Below are 23116 nucleotides of genomic sequence, written 5' to 3' on the forward strand. Positions count from 1 at the left end.
CATCGGGTTCATTTAACAATCTGTTTCCAACCAACTCTACTCGACTTGCCTGCTTTTGTTATTTAATTTAAAGCTACGATCACTTCCAAATACAAAAAGTCGCTGCATAAATACATTAAACATCATAAAGCATCCGAAGACATTTCACCGGAGTGTTATCAAACAAAATCTGACACCGAGCCACACAAGGGGACATTCGGGCTGGTGACCAAAAGCTCAATCAAAGAGGCTAGTTTTAAGGAGCATCTTAAAGGAACAAAGCGAGGTAGAGAGGCAGAGGGGTTTAGGGAGGGAGTTCCAGAGCTCAGGGCCTCGGCAACAGAAGACACGGCCACCGAGGGTTGATCAGTTACAATCAGGGATGTTCAGGAGGGCAGAATTTGAGGAGCGCAGACATCTTGTGGGGTTGTGAGGCTGAAAAAGATTACAGAGATAGGGAGGGGTGAGGCCATGGAGTGATTCGGAAACAAGGATGAGAATTTTGAAATCGATGTGTTGTTTAACCGGGAGCCAATGTAGGTCAGTGAGCAAAGGGGTGATGGGTGATCTTGGTGAGTTAGGACACGGACTGCTGAGTTTTGAATGACCTCCAGTTTACATTGTGTAGAATGTGGGAGGGCAGCCAGGAGTTAGTTGGAGCAGTCAAGTCCAGAGGTAACAAAGGCCTGAATGAGGGCTTTAGCAGCAGCAGAGCCGAGGCAGGGGCGGAGGTGGAAAAAAGCGGTTTTAGTTATGCTGCGGATATGTGGCTGGAAACTCATTTGAGTCAAATATAATATCTAGATTGCGAACTGTCTTGTTCACCCTCAGACAAATGCTAGGGAGAGGGATGGAGTCAGTGGTTCGGGAACGCAGTTCGAGGCAGGGACCAAAGATAATGGCTTCGGTCTTCCCAATATTTAATTGGAGAAAATTTCTGCTCATCCAGTACTGGATGTCGGACAATCAATCTGACAATTTAGAGACCATGGAGGGGTCGAGAGAAGTGATGGAGAGGTAGAGCTGGGTGTCGTTTGCGTGGAAACCGACTCCGTGTTTTCGGATCATATCTCCAAGGGGCAGCATGTAGATGAGAAATAAAAAGGAGGCCAAGGACAGATCCTTGGGGAACACCAGAGATAACGATGCGGGGGCAGGAAGAGAAGCCATTGCACGATATTCTCTGGTTATGATTAGATAGATAGGAATGGAACCAGGCGAGTGCAGTCCCACCCAGCTGGACGATGGTGGAGAGGCGTTGGAGGAGGATGGAGTGGTCAACTGTGTCAGAGGCTGCAGACAGGTCAGAGTCACAAAGAATGTCATTTGTGACTTTGATGAGAGCAGTTTCAGTTCTGTGGCAAGGGCGGAAACCAGATTGAAGAGATTCAAACATGGAATTCATGGAAAGATGATCACAGATTTGGGAGGCGACAACACATTCAAGGACTCTGGACCGGAAAGGGAGGTTGGAGATGAGGCGATAGCTAGCAAGCAAAGGGTTGTTTTTTTTGAAGAGAGGGGTGACGACAGCAGATTTGAAGGAGAAGGGAACAGTGCCTGAGGACAGAGAACCGTTAACAATTTCGGCTAACATGGGAGCCAAAACAAGAAGTTGGGTGGTCAGCAGTTTAGTTGGAATAGAGTCAAGAGAGCAGGAAGTGGGTCTCATGGATAAGATGAGCTTGGAGAGATGAAGAGGGGAGATCAGAGAAACTGGAGAAAGATGCGAGTTCAGGGCTCGGGCAGGGGGAGTGTCAGATGAAGTTTGGCCATTTTGACATTTGTGAACCTACTTCATCTCATGGAAGGACCCCCTCTTGTTCACCTCCTGGTTTGGTGCCTTGCTTTAGGAAGGATGTCAAGGCCGTGGAGAGGGTGGGGAAGAGATTCAGTGGAATGATCCCAGGAGGGGCTAAGAGAATCAAACTGTTTCATTAGGTCAGAGCAGGTTGAGGAGTTCTGATAGAGCGGTTCAAAACCCTGAGGGGTTTTGGTTCAGGAAGTTGGAGAAAATGATTCCCGCCAGGGGGTGAGTGGGTAGCTGGAGGGCATCAATTTAAGGTCAGCACCAAAAGAATGAGGGAGAGGGTCGTGGGAACTTGCTCGGACAGGGAATGAGCGGCCAGCAACAGTGGTGAATGAGAATCAAGATCAGCTTGTCGAGAGTATAGAACCATTTAAAAGGGCCTGGAGAAAGGGGTGATGGGCAGAATGGGGATAAGGTGTGAGAATGGGATGGTGCGGGACGGAGTGCTGTGTGAGAAAGGGGTCTGAGTGGGGAGAAAACAGGGACTGGGGGGAGAAGGGGACGGAAATGGGACCTGGGCGTGAACGGGGGACCACGGGGGGGGGGAAACGGGGGACCGGGGGAGATGGGGAGGAGAAGGGGACGTTGGGGTGGAGGCGGAAATGGGACCGGGGCGTGAACGGGGGGGGGGGGGGAGATGGGAGACCGGGCGTGAACGGGGACCGCCTTTGAACTCAGTCCCCCAATGTTGAAGATCAGTGTCAAGCTTCCAGTGCCTGGGCATTCAGCTCATGGCCCTAGTGACCAGCACTCACCATCGGGCCTGACCAGAGTGATCAGCCACTTCAGGTTACAACCTGCGATTCTTCCAACACTCTCCATTCGTGGTCAGAGCAACAAGCCAGTTCCCCACTCTCCTGTGACCTGCCTTACAACTTAAATAGGTCTGTAGCTTCCCAATTGCTCGGACAAACAGATCGTGTTTCAGGCTAAACCACAAAAGCAGACTTATTACAGAATATTAATTTATATTTAAGTGAGTGATTTCACCCCCTATTCAGGGGAAGGGACAAATGCGGAGGATGTCAGGAACTAAAATGTCAAACTAAAGGTTTGCCACAGATTCCCACCTGGATGCTGTGTAAAGCTATCCCAGAACTCCACACCTTGAGTTCTCCACTCTGACTGCCGGATACCAGGAACGTCCCAGAAGGTGACCAGCAGAGGGCAGTGACTGCACCTCGATGACATGATGGATCTTCCAAACCTGGAGAGACAAATTGGGGAACGGAAGAGGAGTCAAGCAGCAGAACACCTGGCTGCAGAGAGTTACAGGGCAGTGTAGGATAGTGTGTAATCTAATAGGAAGTGAGCATGAATATCTTTGTGTGATGAGAATGTGCTGTGTGATAGAGGCAAACACATGGAGGGATACAATCATAGAACGGTGACAGCACAGGAGGCCATTCGGCCCGTTGAGCCCGAGCCGACTCTCTACAACACCTCAGCTCGGCCCACGACCCTGCATTTTCCCCACAGCCCTGCACCTTTCAAAACTTCAGGACGTCCCAAAGCACTGCATAGCTAATGAAGCACTCTTCAAGTGCAGTCACTGTTGCAGTGTCGGAAACAGGGAAACCAATTTGTTCACAGCAAGATCCCGCAGGCATGAAATAATGACCAGATAATGTGTTTCAGTGATGTTGGTTGAGGGATAAATATTGGCCCCAGGACATCGGGGAAAACTCCCCTGCTCTTCGAATATTGGCTGTGGGATGTAATATGTCCAACTGACAGGGCAGATAGGGGCCCGGTTTAACATCCATCCAAAAGCCAACATCTCCAACAGTTCTACACTCCCTCAGTGCTGACATTCCAACAATGCACGCTCCCTCAGTACCGACCCTCCCACAGCGCGGCGCTCCCTCAGTGCTGACATTCCAACAGTGCACGCTCCCTCAGTACCGACCCTCCCACAGCGCGGCGCTCCCTCAGTGCTGACATTCCAACAGTGCACGCTCCCTCAGTACCGACCCTCCCACAGCGCGGCGCTCCCTCAATGCTGACATTCCAACAGTGCACGCTCCCTCAGTACCAATCCTCCCACAGCGCGGCACTCCCTCAGTGCTGACATTCCAACAGTGCACGCTCCCTCAGTACCGACCCTCCCACAGCGCGGCGCTCCCTCAGTGCTGACATTCCAACAGTGCACGCTCCCTCAGTACCACCCCTCCCACAGCGCGGCGCTCCCTCAGTGCTGACATTCCAACAATGCACGCTCCCTCAGTGCGGCGCTCCCTCAGTGCTGACATTCCAACAGTGCACGCTCCCTCAGTACCACCCCTCCCACAGCGCGGCGCTCCCTTAGTGCTGACATTCCAACAGTGCACGCTCCCTCAGTACCACCCCTCCCACAGCACGGCGCTCCCTCAGTACAGACCCTCCCACAGCGCGGTGCTGCCTCAGTACCGCCCCTCCCTCAGTGCGGCGCTCCCTCAGTGCTGACATTCCAACAGTGCACGCTCCCTCAGTACCACCCCTCCCACAGCGCGGCGCTCCCTTAGTGCTGACATTCCAACAGTGCACGCTCCCTCAGTACCACCCCTCCCACAGCACGGCGCTCCCTCAGTACAGACCCTCCCACAGCGCGGCGCTGCCTCAGTACCGCCCCTCCCTCAGTGCGGCGCTCCCTCAGTACCACCCCTCCCACAGCACGGCGCTGCCTCAGTACCGACCCTCCCACAGCGCGGCGCTGCCTCAGTACCGAACCTCCCACAGCGCGGTGCTGCCTCAGTACCGCCCCCTCCCACAGCGCGGCGCTCCCTCAGTACCACCCCTCCCACAGCGCGGTGCTGCCTCAGTACAGACCCTCCCACAGCGCAGCGCTCCCTCAGTACCGCCCCTCCCACAGCGCGGCGCTCCCTCAGTACCGACCCTCCCACAGCGCGGTGCTGCCTCAGTACAGACCCTCCCACAGCGCGGTGTTGCCTCAGTACAGACCCTCCCACAGCGCGGTGCTGCCTCAGTACAGACCCTCCCACAGCGCCGCGCTGCCTCAGTACAGACCCTCCCACAGCGCGGCGCTGCCTCAGTACAGACCCTCCCACAGCGCGGTGCTGCCTCAGTACAGACCCTCCCACAGCGCGGTGCTCCCTCAGTACCGCCCCCTCCCACAGCGCGGTGCTGCCTCAGTACCGCCCCCTCCCTCAGTGCGGCGTTGCCTCAGTACCGCCCCCTCCCTCAGTGCGGTGCTGCCTCAGTACCGCCCCTCCCACAGCGTGGTGCTGCCTCAGTACCGCCCCTCCCACAGCGCGGTGCTGCCTCAGTACCGCCCCTCCCACAGCACGGCGCTGCCTCAGTACCGCCCCTCCCACAACACGGTGCTGCCTCAGTACTGACCCTCCCACAGCACGGTGCTGCCTCAGTACCACCCCTCCCACAGCACGGTGCTGCCTCAGTACCGCCCCTCCCACAGCACGGTGCTGCCTCAGTACTGACCCTCCCACAGCGCGGTGCTGCCTCAGTACCGCCCCTCCCACAGCGCGGCGCTGCCTCAGTACTGACCCTCCCACAGCGCGGCGCTGCCTCAGTACTGACCCTCCCACAGCGCGGTGCTGCCTCAGTACCGCCCCTCCCACAGCGCGGCGCTGCCTCAGTACTGACCCTCCCACAGCGCGGCGCTGCCTCAGCACTGACCCTCCCACAGCGTGGCGCTGCCTCAGTACAGGCACCGGCAATGTCGGGCCTGGATTATGAGGCTCGAGTCTCCGAAGGGGAAACTCAAACCCGGGATGCTCTGAGGCGACAGTGCCACCCTCGGGGCTGACCCCTGGCTTTGATTTGGCCGTTAAGATTCCACAGGGGAAGCTCAGTGAGCAGGAGGCGTTGGCTTCAAGCAATTTAAACAAAGGGTTTGTGTAAAGAATTCTAGCAGGTTTTGAGCCAACATATCTATGCTTCAGCTGTTATTCTGTTAAGATTTTAAAATATTGATGCACTGAGTATTGACATTACTGACACAGCCAATGCGCTGGAGGCAGGGTAGGAGTTATGGCAAAGAGAGTCTCTTTAAACATTGTGGGGCCTAAATTCAGGGTCCGGGTAAAGCCCGTTACTGCCGTCGTGCAGCGGCCATGAGGCAGAATCGAGTGGCCGGCGAGTTGCTGTCCATTGGCCGTCACGATCCAGACTCAGCCGGGGGTTTTGCGGGCGGTCCCCACTTGCGGCCCGCTGCTGCCGACAGCGCCCATTGCCGCTCTCCCACACTTCCATCGCATCTCCCACAAAATCTACCTCAACAAATCCACGATCCGCTGCGCAGTGCCCCCAACAGCTCATTGTGTCAGTGCACCTGGTTTCTCGTGTGTGAGCCACAGCAGCACGGTGGCCCTTCAACAGGAGGGAGGGCGCACTATCACCGCCACCAGGTGGGGTTTTTTTTTTTGCTGGCCAACTTCCCGATTGGCCCGACATTTATGGCCCGGGTTCGGGCAGGCCGCCAACAGGCAGCCTGGCAGCCCCTCTCGGGTGCCAGCTCACTGACCCAACCGAAACCCTCGCTGGGCCAGTGGCCAACTGAAGAAAACGCTGTCTTTCTCCCCTGTAAATGAGGGGAGACACGTGGTGCCGCACACACGTACGGTCACCACCTGAGTGACAGCGGCGGAGACTGGGGCCCACCCCCACCTCCGCCGCACTTCCACCCCGACGATAAAAACTTTTACAAACAGAATGTGCGCCAGCTTTTTGGCGGCCATGAATTTAGGCCCCAGTGTCTCCAAACGGGGGCCTCTTCAAACTACAGCAGAGTCTCCCGATAAAGGCAGGATTATTACTCCAGTAACACGACGTGTGTGAAGGATGGTTAATGTAACACAAGAAATAGGAACAGTAGCAGGCCATATCACCCCTCGAGCCTGCTCCACCATTCAATAAGATCATGGCTGATCCGATCATGGACTCAGCTTCACTTCCCCGCCCACTCCCCATAACCCCTTATTGTTTAAGAAACTGTCTATTTCTGTCTTAAATTTATTCAATGTCCCAGCTTACATAACTCTCTGAGGCAGCAAATTCCACAGATTTACAACACAAAATAAATTTCTCCTCATCTCAGTTTTAAATGGGCGGCCCCTTATTCCAAGATCTTGCCATCTAGTTCTAGTCTCCCCTATAGTGGAAACATCCTCTCTGCATCCACCCTGTCAAGGCCCCTCATAATCTTATACGTTTCGATAAGATCACCTCTCGTTCTTCTGAATTCCAATGAGTACAGGCCCAACCAACACAAATGACTGCATGAAATTAATCCAGTCACTTACAGGAGTGCATCGCCAGGTGTGATTGAGGGGTGAATTAGTCAATCAGCCGCCGTGGCTGGGACTTGTGGGGTCCAGATACGCAACCTATTGATAACCGTGCAGCATATACCTGGTCTTCGACATAAACACCACCCACACCCCAGAGCGCACAGAGCGCTGGGTACGATATTGGTGTAGTAACATATGACACACAAAGATCACATGACCATGCGCTTGGGAAATCCCAGACCAGAGAGGGGAGTGTAATTTTAAAAGCTACTTTTAAATGGAGTTAGGTTGGTGCTGCGTATCACACTGCTTGCTGTGACACGCCCCAGCAGGGTTAGGGCAGGGGGTGGGGGTCTGACCTACCTTTCCCGGGAGGGACGTCCCACTGTCGCACAGTTCGGTCAGCCCCGACGGTCAGGAAGAAGGGGACACGGTCCCTGACAGCAGCACTGGAGACGGGAGCACTGTGACCCGTCAGCGTCGACACCTCGTCCGCCTGGAGGGAGCAGAGACAAGCCGTTAGTGCAAGGTTTTTACACACTCACAGGACATGTCCCAGTGCAGGCCATGGTGAATGAGTTCAACCATCACGTGCCCTTCGCCACAAGGAATCCAGCCTGAGGCTTCACAGTGGTGCGAGAGGGCGGGAGGGAGGGAGTGAGTGAGCGGGTGGGCGAGCGAGCGGGAGGGAGGGAGTTGTGTCAGAGAGTGTGAGCCAATGAGCCTGCATTGTGAGAGAATGAGTGTGTGTGTGAGAGATAGATAGTGTGTGAAAGTGTGAGAGTGACACAGCGAGAGAGACAGAGTGAGAGACAGAGTGAGAGACAGAGTGAGAGACAGAGTGAGAGACAGAGTGAGAGACAGAGTGAGAGACAGAGTGAGAGACAGAGTGAGAGACAGAGTGAGAGACAGAGTGAGAGACAGAGTGAGAGACAGAGTGAGAGACAGAGTGAGAGACAGAGTGAGAGACAGAGTGAGAGACAGAGTGAGAGACAGCGTGAGAGACAGCGTGAGAGACAGCGTGAGAGACAGCGTGAGAGACAGCGTGAGAGACAGCGTGAGAGACAGCGTGAGAGACAGCGTGAGAGACAGCGTGAGAGACAGCGTGAGAGACAGAGTGAGAGACAGAGTGAGAGACAGAGTGAGAGACAGAGTGAGAGACAGAGTGAGAGACAGAGTGAGAGACAGAGTGAGAGACAGAGTGAGAGACAGAGTGAGAGACAGAGTGAGAGACAGAGTGAGAGACAGAGTGAGAGACAGTGTTGAAGAGAGTGGCAGAGAGAGAGAGAGTGTTGACTAATACAGAAATGTGTTTAAAGTGTAGCTGAAATGCTCACCTGCAGGGGCTGCCAGATCCTGACCGAGCCGTCATCGCTCGCAGTCACCACGGTTAATGTCTCGGGCAGCTCTCCTTGTTCTGTGGAGTGAAGGAACCGAGCGGTTCAGCACCGACTCACTCCGAGACTCTCCCTCTCACCTGTTCCCGTCACACCACCCCCACAACAGGGGCACTGCCCCCCAACAGGGGCACTGACATGCCCCCCCCCCACAACAGGGGCACTGTCCCCCTCCTGCCACCGCTGGGACAGGGCAAACACAGGATTGCCCCTGGCATCTCACTGATGAACCCCATTCTTCCTGCGCGATCCCCAAGGGGGAGAGCGGGGCAGTGTGATTTGTTTGGGATTGATACAGGGCTATGGGGAGAGAGCGGGGCAGTGAGATTAGTTTGGGATTGATACAGGGCTATGGGGAGAGAGCGGGGCAGTGGGATTAGTTTGAGATTGATACAGGACTATGGGGGGAGACCAGGGCAGTGGGATTAGTTTGAGATTGATACAGGGCTATGGAGGAGAGCGGGGCAGTGGGATCCTTTTCAGAATGGCAGGCAGTGACTCGTGGGGTGCCGCAGGGCTCAGTGCTGGGACCCCAGCTATTTACAATATACATTAATGATTTAGATGAAGGAATTCAGTGCAATATCTCCAAGTTTGCAGATGACACTACGAGACCTGTGTGTTATGGTACATCAATCATTGAAAGTTGGCATGCAGGTACAGCAGGTGGTGAAGGCGGCAAATGGTATGTTGGCCTTCATAGCTAGGGGATTTGAGTCTAGGAGCAGGGAGGTCTTACTGCAGTTGTACAGGGCCTTAGTGAGGCCTCACCAGCAATATTGTGTTCAGTTTTGGTCTCCTAATCTGAGGAAGGACGTTCTTGCTATTGAGGGAGTGCAGCGAAGGTTCACCAGACTGATTCCCAGGATGGCAGGACTGACATATGAGGAGAGACTGGAGCTTAGAAAGATGAGAGGGGATCTCAGAGACATATAAAATGCTGATGGGACTGGACAGGTTAGATGCAGGAAGAATGTTCCCGATGTTGGGGAAGTCCAGAACCAGGGGACACAGTCTAAGGATAAGGGGTAAGCCATTTAGGACTGAGATGAGGAGAAACTTCTTCACTCAGAGTTGTTAACCTGTGGAATTCCCTACCGAAGAGAGTTGTTGATGCCAGTTCAGTTCATTGGATATATTCAAGAGGGAGTTAGATATGGCCCTTATTGCTAAAAGGATCAAGGGGTATGGAGAGAAAGCAGGAAAGGAGTACTGAGGTGAATGATCAGCCATGATCTTATTGAATGGTGGTGCAGGCTCAAAGGGCCGAATGGCCTACTCCTGCACCTATTTTCTATGTTTCTATGTTTTTATGATTAGTTTGGGATTGATACAGGGCTATGGGAGAGAAACATAGAAAATAGGTACAGGAGTAGACTGTTATGTATCTGGACTTGTATTTACTCTGTACAGCCACCAGACGGCTCATTCCCCGGAGTCCCAAGGGAGCACAGGTATTTAAGAAGGCTCCACAGGTTGGAGAGGCACTTTGGAGACCTGCAATAAAAGACTAAGGTCACACTTTACTTTGAGCTCAGTGTTCAGTCTGACTCTTTCTCCATACACTACAACTGGCGACGAGATACAGATAACGAACCCAAAGATGCAGAGAACAGTGGGCATTCTGGAGAAATTCTCGGAGGGAGATGATTGTGAATCTTTTGTGAAGCGACTCGACCAATACTTTGTGGCCAATGAGCTAGATGGGGGAGAGAGCACTGCCAAACAGAGCAATCATCCTCAACGTCTGTGGGGCACCAGCGTATGGCCTCATGATGAATCTGCTCACTCCAGTGAAACCCACGGAGAAATCGTACGATGATTTCTGCACACTGGTCTGACAGCATTTGAACCTGAAGGAAAGCGTTCTGATGGCGAGGTACCGGTTCTACACCTACAAAAGATCTGAAGACCAGGAAGTAGCGAGTTATGTTGCCGAGTTACGTCGCCGAGCTAAGACACCTTGCAGGACATTGCGAATTTGAAGGACATTTGGAGCACATGCTCAGAGACTTTTTCATACTTGGCATTGGCCACGAAACCACACTTCGCAAACATTTCACTGTAGAGACCCCAACCTTGAGTAAGGCCACAGCGATAGCCCAGGCTTTCATTGCCACCAGTGACAATACTAAACTAAGCAAATCGCTCAGCACACAAGTGCTGCTACAAGTACTGTGAACAAAGTGATGTTGTTTTCGAATCATAACGGACAGGGCAGGTCTCACATACCTGCAGCTACACGTCCGCAGAGTCCGAGTCCACTATCAAGGGTGATGAATGCAAGGCCATTAACACCTTGTTGGCGCTGCGGGGGTGATCATTGTTTCCATTCACGCCGATTCAAAGGATACATTTGCAAGGGCTGTGGAACAATGGGACACCTCCAAAGAGTGTGCAGGTGAGCTGCTAGGCCTGCTAAACCTGCAAACCACCACGTTGCAGAGGAGGACAGATCCACGGAGGATCACGACGAAACTCTGATAGAGGAGGCAGAGGTACATGGGGTGCACACATTCACCACGAATTGTCCCCCAATAATGCTGAAGGTTGAACTAAATGGATTCCCAGTGTCAATGGAGCTGGACACGGGCACGAGCCAGTCCATCATGGGCAAAAAGACTTTCGAAAGGTTGTGGTGCAACAAGGCCTCAGGGCCAGTCTTAACTCCAATTCGCACAAAACTAAGAACTTACACAAAATAATGGATTCCTATAATCGGCAGTGCTACTGTAAAGGTCTCCTACGATGGAGCAGTGCACAAGCTATCACTCTGGGTGGTACCGGGCGATGGTCCCACGCTGCTCAGCAGGAGCTGGCTGGGAAAGATACGCTGGAACTGGGACGACATCCGAGCGCTATCGCCCGTTGATGACACTTCGTGTGTCCAGGTCTTAAACAAATTTCCTTTGCTGTTCGAACCAGGCATCAGGAAATTCCAAGGAGCAAAAGTGCAGATCCACTTAATACTGGGGGCGCGACCCATCCATCACAAGGTGAGAGCAGTACCATACATGCTGAGAGAACAGATAAAAATTGAGCTCGACCGACTACAAAGAGAGGGCATCATCTCATTGATCGAGTTCAGCGAGTGGGCCAGTCCTATTATCCCAGTCCTCAAGGGAGACGGCACCGTCAGAATCTGTGGTGATTACATAGTAACTATTAATCATTTCTCCCTGCAGGAACAATACCCACTTCCAAAAACCGACGACCTCTTTGCAACACTGGCGGGAGGAAAGACAGTCATGAAGCTGGATCTGACCACTGCCTACATGACGCAGGAACTAGAGGAATCATCGAAGGCCCTCACCTGCATCAACATGCAGAAAGGTCTTTTTGTTTATAACAGATGCCCATTTGGAATCTGATCAGCGGCGGCGATATTCCAGAGAAACAAGGAAAGTTTACTGAAGTTGGTCACACACACCGTGGTCTTCCAGGACGACACCTTGGTCAGAGGTCGGAACACAGTCGAGCATCTGCAGAACCTGGAGGAGGTTCTTAGTCGGCTCAACCGCATGGGGCTCAAGTTAAAACGCTCGAAGTGCATTTTCCTGGTGCCTGAAGTGGAGTTCTTGGGAAGGAGGATTGCGGCGGACGGCATCAGGCCCACCAACGCGAAGACGGAGGCAATCGAGAACGTACCGAGGCCACAGAACGTGACGGAGCTGTGGTTGTTCCTGGGACTCTTGAATTACTTTGGTAACACCTTACCGGGTCTCAGCACCCTGCTAGAACCACGACATGTCTTACCATGAAAAGGGGGCAAATGGGTTTGGGGCAAAAGCCAAGAAAATGCCTTTGTAAAAGCGAGAAAATTGTTATGCTCAAAGAAATTGCTTGTGTTGTATGATCCAGGTAAGCTTTTGGTACGAGCATGTGATGCGTCATCATATGGCGTCGGGTGTGTATTACAACAAGCTAATGATTTCGGGAAATTGCAACCGGTTGCTTATGCATCCAGGAGTCTGTCTAAGGCCAAGAGAGCTGACAGCATGATTGAAAAAGAAGTGTTAGCGTGTGTCTATGGGGTAAAGAAAATGCATCAATACCTGTTTGGGCTAAAATTCGAATTGGAAACTGACCATAAGCCACTTATAGCCCTGTTTTCCGAGAGCAAAGGGATAAATACCAACGCATCAGCCCGCATCCAGAGATGGACGCTCACGTTGTTCGCATACAACTACACCATCCGTCACAGGCCAGGCACAGAAAACTGCGCCGATGCTCTCAGTCGGCTGCCATTGCCCAGCACGGGAGTGGAAATGGCGCAGCTCGCAGATATAGCCATGGTTATGGAAATATTTGAAAGTGAGCAATCACCCATCCCCTGCCCGGCAGATCAAAACCTGGACAAGACGGGACCACTTATTATCTCTAGTCAAAAGCTGTGTGCTTCACGGGAGCTGGTCCATGTCCCAGTGGAAATGCAGGAAGAGATAAAGTGCAAAGATGAAATGTCTATACAGGCAGACTGCCTTCTGTGGGGCAATCGAGTAGTGGTCCCCAAGAAGGGCAGAGACACCTTCATCAATGACCTTCACAGTACCCACCCAGGCATCGTAATGATGAAAGCGATAGCTCGATCCCATGTGTGGTGGCCCAGTATCGATGCGGACTTAAAAGTCCTGCATTCACAGATGTAATACAAGCTCGCAGTTAAGCAATGTACCCAGGGAGGCGCCACTAAGTTTATGGTCTTGGCTTTCCAAACCGTGGTCTAGGGTACACGTCGACTATGCAGGCGTGTTCTTGGGTAAAATGTTCCTTGTGGTTGGAGACGCATACTCCAAGTGGATTGAATGTGAGATAATGTCGGCTAGCACTTCCGCTGCCACCACTGAAAGCCTGCGGGCCACGTTTGCCACACATGGCTTACCCGATGTCCTGGTGAGTAACAACGGGCCATGTTTTACCAGTGCTGAGTTCAAAGAATTTATGACCCGTAACAGGATCAAACATGTCACCTCTGCCCCGTTTAAACCTGCGTCCAATGGTCAGGCAGAGAGCAGTGCAAACCATCAAGCAAGGCTTGAAGAGGGTAACTGAAGGCTCACTGCAGACTCCCCTATACTGAGTCCTGCTTAGCTACCGCATGAGACCCCACTCATTCTCTGGGATCCCATCTGCTGAACTGCTCATGAAAAGAGCACTTAAGACAAGGCTCTGGCTAGTTCACCCGGATCTACATGAATAGCTAGAGAGTAGGCAGCTTCAACAAAGTGCATACCATTATAGCGCAAATGTGTCATGCGAGATTGAAGTCAATGATCTTGTATTTGGTATTAAACTATGGACAAGGTCCCAAGTGGCTTCCCGGCACTGTCGTGGCTAAAGAGGGGAGCAGAGTTTTGGATCAAACTTTCAAATGGACTCATTCACCAGAAACACCAGGACCAAATCAAACTCAGATTCATGGACTACCCTGAGCAACCCATCTTGGACCCTACCTTTTTTGATCCCCCAACACACACACCAGTGGGAACCGGCATCACGGTTGACCAGAAAGCAAAAACCATCTTCCACAGCAGCGCTGCAGGGCCCAACACACCAGGCAGCCCAGCAAGGCCAGCTGCACAGCAACCCAGCGAGGGACCAACACATGACTCAACAACACCAGCCTTCACACCGAGACGATCAACCAGGTCAAGAAGGGTCCCAGATCGACTCAGATTGTAAATAGTTACACTATTGACTTTAGGGTGGAATGTTGTTATGTATCTGGACTTGTATATATTGTGTACAGCCACCAGAGGGCCCATTCCCCAGAGTCCCAAGGGATCTCATAATTCCTTGGGAGCATAAGTATTTAAGAGGGCTTCACAGGTTGGAGAGGCACTCTGGAGACCTGCAATAAAAGACTAAGGACACACTTTACTTTGCGCTCACAGCATTCAGTCTGACTCTTTCTCCAGACCTTGCATGGGTCATTCGGCCCTTCGGGCCTGCACCGCCATTCAATAAGATCATGGCTAATCATTCACCTCAGTACCCCTTTCCTGCTTCTCTCCATAACCCTTGATCCTTTTAGCCGTAAGGGCCATATCTAACTCCCTCTTGAATACATCCAATGAACTGGCATCCACAGGTTAACAACTCTGAGTGAAGAAGGTTCTCCTCCGCTCAGTCCTAAATGGCTTACCCCTTATCCTAAGACTGTGTCCCTTGGTTCTGAACTTCCCTAACATTCTTCCTGCATCTAACCTGTCCAGCCCCATCAGAATTTTATATGTCTCTCTGAGATCCCCTCTCATCTTTCTAAACTCCAGTGAATAGAGGCCTAGTCAATCCAGTCTCTCCTCATATGTCAGTCCTGCCATCCCGGGAATCAGTCTGGTGAACCTTCGCTGCACTCCCTCAATAGCAAGAATGTCCTTCCTCAGATTAAGAGACCAAAACTGAACACAATATTCCAGGTGAGGCCTCACCAAGGCCCTGTACAACTTCAGTAAAATCTCCCTGCTACTATACTCAAATCCCCTAGCTACCATTTGCCTTCTTCAGCGCCTACTGTACCTGTTTGCCAACTTTCAATGACTGATGTACCATGACACCCAGGTCTCGTTGCATCTCCCCTTTTCCTAATCTGCCACCATTCAAATAATATTCTACCTTCGTGGTTTTGCTACGAAAGTGGATGACCTCACATTTATCCACATTATACTGCATCTGCCACTCGTTTGCCCATTCAACTAACCTGTCTAAGTCACCCTGCAGCCTCTTAGCATCCTCCTCACAGCTCACACCGCCACACAGCTTAGTGTCATCTGCAAACTTGGAGATATTACACTCAATTCCCTCATCCAAATCATTAATGTATAATGTAAATAGCTGGGATCCCAGCACTGAGCCCTGTAGCACCCCACTAGTCACTGTCTGCCATTCTGAAAAGGACCCGTTTATCCCGACTCTCTGCTTCCTGTCTGCCAACCAGTTCTCTATCCATGTCAGTACATTACCCCCAATACCATGTGCTTTAATTTTGCACACCAATCTCTTGTGTGGGACCTTTGTCAAAAGCCTTTTGAAAGTCCAAATACACCACATCCACCGATTCTCCCTTGTCCACTCTACCAGTTACATCCTCAAACAATTCTAGAGGATTTATCAAGCAGGATTTCCCCTTCATAAATCCATGCTGACTTGGGCTGATCCAGTCACTGCTTTCCAAATGTGCTGCTATTTCATCTTTAATAATTGATTCCAACATTTTCCCCACTACTGATGTCAGGCTAACCGGTCTATAATTATCCGTTTTCTCTCTCCCTCCCTTCTTAAAAAGTGGTGTTACATTAGGTACCCTCCAGTCTATAGGAACCGATCCAGAGTCGATAGACCGTTGGAAAATGATCACCAATGCATCCACTATTTCTAGGACTATTTCCTTCAGTACTCTGGAATGCAGACCATCAGGCTCCGGGGATTTATCGCCCTTCAATCTCATCAATTTCCCTAACACAATTTCCCACCTAATAAGGATTTCCTTCAGTTCCTCCTGCTCACTAGACCCTCGGTCCCTTAGTATTTCCAGAAGGTTATTTGTGTCTTCCTTCGTAAAGACAGAACCAAAGTATTTGTTTAACTGGTCCGTCATTTCTTTGTTCCCTATTATAAATTCACCTGAATCTGACTGCAAGGGACCTACGTTTGTCTTCACTAATCTTTTTCTCTTCACATATCTATAGAAGCTTTTGAAGTCAGTTTTTATGTTCCCAGCAAGCTTCCTCTCATATTCTATTTTCCCACTCCTAATTAAACCCTTTGTCCTCCTCTGCTGTATTATAAAATTCTCCCAGTCCTCAGGTTTGCTGCTTTGTCTGGCCAATTTATATGCCTCTTCCTTGGATTTAACACTATCCTTAATTTTCCTTGTTAGCCACGGTTGAGCCACCTTCCCCGTTTGATTTTTACTCCAGACAGGGATGTACAATTGTTGAAGTTCATCCATGTGATCTTTAAACGTTTGCCATTGCCTATCCACCATCAACCCTTTAAGTATCACTCGCCAGTTTATTCTAGCCAATTCACATCTTATATCATCGAAGTTACCTTTCCTTAAGTTCAGGACCCTAGTCTCGGAATTAACTATCACTCTCCATCTTAATTAAGAATTCTACCATATTATGGTCACTCTTCCCCAAGGGGCCTCGCACAAGATTGCTAATTAGTACTTTCTCATTACACGTCACCCAGTCTAGGATGGCCAGCCCTCTAGTTGGCTCCTCGACATATTGGTCTATTAAACCATCCCTAATACACTCTAGGAAATCCTCCTCCACCACATTGCTACCAGTTTGGTTCGCCCAATCAATATGTAGATTAAAGTCGCCCATGATAACTGCTGTATCTTTATTGCACGCATCCCTAATTTCTTGTTTGATGCTGTCCCCAACCTCACTACTACTGTTTGGTGTTCTGTGCACAACTCCCACTAGCGTTTTCTGCCCTTTGGTATTCCGCAGCTCCACCCATACCGATTCCACATCATCCAAGCTAATGTCCTTCCTTACTCTTGCATTAATTTCCTTTTTAACCAGCAACGCCACCCCACCTCCTTTTCCTTTCTGTCTATCCTTTCTAAATGTTGAATACCCCTGGATGTTAAGTTCCCAGCCATGATCACTCTATTCCGAATAGTCCTGCATTGAGGCACAGATCCTTCAGGCTTGTCTTTTTAACACATTTTGCCCCTTTAGAAGTTTGCTGAAATGTGGCCCTTTTTGCTTTGAGTTTCTCTGCCTTCCACTTTTACTTTTCTTCTTTCTGTCTTTTGCTTCTGCCCCCATTTTACTTCCCTCTGTCTCCCTGCATCGGTTCCCATCCCCCTGCCATATTAGTTTAACCCCTCCCCAACAGCAATAGCAAACACTCCCTCTAGGACATTGGTTCCGGTGCAGCCCAGGTGCAGACCGTCCAATTTGTACTGGTCCCACCTCCCCCAGAACCGGTTCCAATATCCCAGAAATTTGAATCCCTCCCTTCTCCACCACTCCTTAAGCCACGTATTCATCTGAGCAATCCTGCGATTCCTACTCTGACTAGCATGTGGCACTGGTAGCAATCTGGAGATTACCACTTTTGAGGTCCTACTTTTTAAATTTATCTTCTAGCTCCCTAAATTCGTCTTGTAGGACCTCATCCCGTTTTATACCTATATCGTTGGTACCGAGAGAGCGGAACAGTGGGATTAGTTTGGAATTGATATAGTGCTATGGGAATAGAACGGGGCAGTGGGATTAGTTTGGAATTGATACAGGGCTATGGGTAGAGAGCGGGACAGTGGGATTAGTTTGGGATTGATACAGGGCTATGGGATTGATATAGGGCTATGGGACTATTATGAGATTGATGGTATGGAGATACCCCTCGGGGAGTGGGGGGGTGCGGTGAACAGCCCCTCTCTCACCGCGCTCTGCTTGCACCGCAGACCCTGGTTTGTTGAAGGCCGCCAGGTGATTGATGCGGCGAGGGTGGGCGTGGATGGTGGTAACGGCAGCTCCCGATTCCTTCCACACCACCAGGTCCCCAGTCCCGCTGACCGACAGCACAAGATCCGCCTGGAATATAAAGGGTGGGAGCACGGGGTAAGAATAGCAACAGGGTCTTTTCCCCCCCACCACCACCCGTCCGCTCTCCCCTCACACTGTCACTCAGTAACCCCTCCCCCAGCACTGTGTGTTACTGACTGTATCTCTACTGATGTTAATCCAGCTCCCTCACACTGTCACTCAGTAACCCCTCCCCCAGCACTGTGTGTTACTGACTGTATCTCTACTGATGTTAATCCAGCTCCCTCACACTGTCACTCAGTAACCCCTCCCCCAGCACCCTGTGTTACTGACTGTATCTCTACTGATGTTAATCCAACTCCCTCACACTCACTCAGTAACCCCACCCCCAGCACTGTGTGTTACTGACTGTATCTCTACTGATGTTAATCCAACTCCCTCACACTCACTCAGTAACCCCTCCCCCAGTGCTCTGTGTTACTGACTGTATCTCTACTGATGTTAATCCAACTCCCTCACACTGTCACTCAGTAACCCCACCCCCAATGCTCTGTGTTACTGACTGTATCTGTGCTGATGTTAATCCAACTCCCTCACACTGTCACTCAGTAACCCCTCCCCCAGCACTGTGTGTTACTGACTATCTCTACTGATGTTAATCCAACTCCCTCACACTGTCACTCAGTAACCCCTCCCCCAGCACTGTGTGTTACTGACTGTATCTCTACTGATGTTAATCCAACTCCCTCACACTGTCACTCAGTAACCCCTCCCCCAGCACTGTGTGTTACTGACTGTATCTCTACTGATGTTAATCCAACTCCCTCACACTGTCACTCAGTAACCCCTCCCCCAGCACTGTGTGTTACTGACTGTATCTCTACTGATGTTAATCCAACTCCCTCACACTCACTCAGTAACCCCTCCCCCAGCACTGTGTGTTACTGACTGTATCTCTACTGATGTTAATGCAGCTCCCTCACACTCACTCAGTAACCCCTCCCCCAGTGCTCTGTGTTACTGACTGTATCTGTACTGATGTTAATCCAGCTTCCTCACACTGTCACTCAGTAACACCCCCCCCCCCCACAAGCCCTGTGTTGCTGACACTCACCATGATGGAGACCCCACTGACGGCGGACGTGTGTCCCTTTAATTCCCGGATGCATTCTCCATTGTTCGGATCCCACAGACGAACCGTCCCATCATTGGAGCAAGAGGCCTGTCGCCACAGAGACAGAACAGCCAATCAGAATGAGCGATCGGATTGGAACCTTTCCGGGCAGGTACAGCACGGGTTAGATACAGAGTAAAGCTCCCTCTACACTGTCCCATCAAACACTCCCAGGGCAGGTACAGCACAAGTTAGATCATTCCTCCCACGCCCCGTTCAGTACGCCCTCTTCATTCCCAATCTACAGGTTTCTCAAAATCAAGCTCGTCATCATCTGATCCCTGATTTCCCTTATCTGCACTCCTACCCTTCACGACCTTACTTGTGTTCCTCACGTGGGGTCATGACCTTCACCAGGTAACTGCCATTAGCAAAGAGGAAGCCAATGACTCCTTCAATCAACCAACGTTCCTGGAAATTCCCATTGGCAAAAAGTACACATCAGTCAAACATTGATCCAAGGTTAATATCGGAGAGCAGGAACCAGTGGTTATAACAACTTGCATTTATATAATGCCTTTAACATCGTAAAAGGTCCCAAGACGCTTCACAGGAACGATTATCAAACAAAATTTGACACCGAAGCACATAAGGAGACTTTAGGACAGATGACCAAAAGCTGGGTCAAAGAGGTAGGTGTTAAGCAGCGTCTTAGAGGAGGAGAGGTGTGGACAGTTTAGGGAGGGAGTTCCAAAGCTCGGGGCCCAGGCAGCTGAAGGCCCGGCCACTGATGGAGCAATTATAATCAGGGATGTTCAAGAGGCCAGGGATGAAGGAACGCAGAGATCTCGAAGGGTTGTAACGCTGGAGCAGGTTACAGAGATAGGGAAGGGTGTAGGGGGTGGAGGAGGTTACAGATATCTGGGAGGTTGTAGGGCTGGTGGAGGTTGCAGAGATAGAATGGGTTGTAGGGGGTGGAGGAGGTTACAGACATCTGGGAGGTTGTAGGCCTGGAGGAGGTTACAGAGATAGGGAGGGTGTAGGCCTGGAGGAGGTTACAGAGATAGGGAGGTGTAGGGGCTGGAGGAGGTTACAGAAATAGGAAGGGGTGTAGGGGCTGGAGGAGGTTACAGAGATAGGGAGGGGTGTAGGGGCAGGAGGAGGTTACAGAGATAGGGAGGGGTGTAGGGGCAGGAGGAGGTTACAGAGATAGGGAGGGGTGTAGGGGCTGGAGGAGATTATAGAGATAGAGAGGGGTGTAGGGGCTGGAGGGGGTTACAGAGATAGGGAGGGTATGGGGCTGGAGGAGGTTACAGAGATAGGGAGGGTATAGGGCTGGAGGAGGTTACAGAAATAGGAAGGGGTGTAGGGGCTGGAGGAGGTTACAGAGATAGGGAGGGGTGTAGGGGCAGGAGGAGGTTACAGAGATAGGGAGGGGTGTAGGGGCTGGAGGAGGTTACAGAGATAGGGAGGGGTGTAGGGGCTGGAGGGGGTTACAGAGATAGGGAGGGTATAGGGCTGGAGGAGGTTACAGAGATAGGTGTAGGGGCTGGAGGAGGTTACAGAAATAGGAAGGGGAGTAGGGGCTGGAGGAGGTTACAGAGATAGGGAGGGGTGTAGGGGCAGGAGGAGGTTACAGAGATAGGGAGGGGTGTAGGGGCAGGAGGAGGTTACAGAGATAGGGAGGGGTGTAGGGGCTGGAGGAGATTATAGAGATAGAGAGGGGTGTAGGGGCTGGAGGGGGTTACAGAGATAGGGAGGGTATAGGGCTGGAGGAGGTTACAGAGATAGGGAGGTGTAGGGGCTGGAGGAGGTTACAGAAATAGGAAGGGGTGTAGGGGCTGGAGGAGGTTACAGAGATAGGGAGGGGTGTAGGGGCAGGAGGAGGTTACAGAGATAGGGAGGGGTGTAGGGGCTGGAGGAGGTTACAGAGATAGGGAGGGGTGTAGGGGCTGGAGGAGGTTACAGAGATAGGGAGGGGTGTAGGGGCTGGAGGAGGTTACAGAGATAGGGAGGGGTGTAGGGGCAGGAGGAGGTTACAGAGATAGGGAGGGTGTCAGGTTGGAGGTAGTTACAGAGATAGGGAGGGTGTAGGGGCAGGAGGAGGTAACAGAGATAGGGAGGGTGTAGGGGCTGGAGGAGGTTACAGAGATAGGGAGGGTGTCAGGCTGGAGGTGGTTATGACAGACTCACCACGTATCGAGGGGCCCAGGTACATCCTGTAATCCAGTCCTGGTGACAGGAGAGCAGGGACAGGGAGATGTGGATAGGGAGAGTTGTGAGGTCCCAGAACAGGAGGCTCTGCCAAAACAAACAGGGCGTCAGACTCGCACGACAAGGTTTGCAGCCCAATCCCCCGATTCCACCTGGCACTGACTCATTCCCTGGTCCACGGAGTAGGACGCCCTCTGACCCCTCACCCCATGTCCCTTCCCTTGCATGCTGGAGCCTGGACATTGGGAGTCGGCAGGGTATTCGACGACAGAGGCGCCATCTCAGCCCAGCCCCGAAGTGGTTTCCGTCCGATTCTTCCCCCCCCCCCCCCCACCGCCACCTCCCCCAGCACTTTCCTGCAGGTGTCACTGGTTGGTGATCAGGAGCAGAAACCCAGGACTCACGGGGTGAAAGGTAGGTGTATGACCTACTGACCCCCAGCATGAGAAGACCTTCACCCCGGCTCTGGATTGGACCCCAGGTTGCAGAGGGTGAAAGGTCAGAGTGTGTGTAGACGATCTGAATGTAGGCCGGTGGATTCGCTTCTCCCTCTGTCACTAGGCCCTCGCCTACCTTGTCCTTGCTGCTGGTCACCAACCGCAGCCCATCGGGGCTGAAGGAGCAGCAGGTGACCGAGTTGCAGTGACCTCTCAGCACGCAGGCCGGGGTCACATCCGCGCAGCCTTCCCGGTCCACCAGCTCGGCCAGCGTCCAGAGCAGGACGGTGAAATCATCTGGGGAGAGAGAGCGGAGAGATCAGGCAGGTAGAGAAAGGGGGAAAGGAATAGGAGGGGGAACAGGGAACGGGAACAGGAGGAGGTCAGAGAGCAACAGGGAAAGGGCAAATGTGCCAACACCCCAGGGAAATACAATGTCTGTGGAGTGGCCGGGGGGGGGTTAGGAGAAGACGGGGGGGGGGGGGGGGGGAAAGAGAGAATGGGGGGGGGGGGGGGAGGGGAGAGCAATATGAAAAGTGTTAACCGTTACCTGAGGCTGAAGCCAGGAATTGTTGGGAGTGAGAAAAGGATACTGGGGGTCTCGTGTGGCCCCAGCAGCGATGCTCACAGCTTGCCCCAAACCCCTGCACCCGCCACACTCGCAGAACGTTGTCATCTGAGCCAGACACCAGGAGCTCCTCGCCGTCCAACCACTGCAGGCATCGCACGGGCACCTGTGGGACCTCGCACTCCACAGTCAGGGCACCTAGTCAGAGAGAGGGCAGAGTGAGAACCGGGGCAGAGGGGGGCGTACGGCCCACAGACCGGCAGTGAGGAGGGTGAGAAGGGGGCGTACGGCCCACAGACCGGCAGTGAGGGGGGGGGGGGGGGGGAAGAGGGGGCGTACGGCCCACAGACCGGCAGTAAGGAGGGGCGGGGGTAGGGGGTGGGGGTTTGTTGTGCGTACGGCCCACAGACCGTCCCGTCCCTGGAAAATTTCAATCTCACCCACCCAACACATCCTTGCCCCTCAATCCCACCCACTCTCTCCCCAGATCCCTCAATCCACCACACCTGGATCCCTTCCTCTCTCGACCGATTTTGGTATTGTTACTCTGTGCTGGTCTTGGCAACATGCCTGGCATGTCAGCGATGGCTCAGTGGCTCTCACTCTCACCTCTGGAGTCAGAGAGTCGTGGGTTCGAGCCCCCCCCTCCAGAAAATCAAGCCGATAATGCAGGGCTGGCACTCCCAGGGGCAGTACCAAGGGAGTGCTGCTCTGTCAGAGGGGCAGTACCGAGGGAGCGCTGCACTGTCGGAGGGGCAGTACCGAGGGAGCGCTGCGCTGTCGGAGGGGCAGTACCGAGGGAGCGCTGCGCTGCCGGAGAGGACATCTTTTGGATG

At 52.3% G+C, this 23116-nt stretch overlaps 1 protein-coding gene and 1 pseudogene across 1 annotated transcript in view; one reads left to right on the forward strand and one right to left on the reverse strand.

The window, feature by feature from the left end:
* The window catches only part of LOC139273490 (zinc finger protein 850-like), a 298805-nt pseudogene that overhangs the window by 38807 nt on the left and 236882 nt on the right, over window positions 1-23116 (forward strand).
* LOC139272872 (telomerase protein component 1-like) overlaps window positions 1-23116 on the reverse strand; it is a 52480-nt gene that overhangs the window by 621 nt on the left and 28743 nt on the right. Inside the window, exons 11-18 of the mRNA XM_070888978.1 lie at window positions 22263-22478; window positions 21849-22009; window positions 21255-21362; window positions 19062-19169; window positions 17845-17995; window positions 8376-8455; window positions 7402-7534; window positions 2860-2996 (exon numbers count right to left, since the gene is read on the reverse strand). Of these exons, the coding sequence (XP_070745079.1) occupies window positions 2860-2996; window positions 7402-7534; window positions 8376-8455; window positions 17845-17995; window positions 19062-19169; window positions 21255-21362; window positions 21849-22009; window positions 22263-22478 (1094 nt within the window). The remainder of the gene's footprint in view (window positions 1-2859; window positions 2997-7401; window positions 7535-8375; window positions 8456-17844; window positions 17996-19061; window positions 19170-21254; window positions 21363-21848; window positions 22010-22262; window positions 22479-23116) is intronic.

This window comes from Pristiophorus japonicus, chromosome 9 (assembly GCF_044704955.1).
Source record: "Pristiophorus japonicus isolate sPriJap1 chromosome 9, sPriJap1.hap1, whole genome shotgun sequence".
Taxonomy (NCBI): domain Eukaryota; kingdom Metazoa; phylum Chordata; class Chondrichthyes; family Pristiophoridae; genus Pristiophorus; species Pristiophorus japonicus.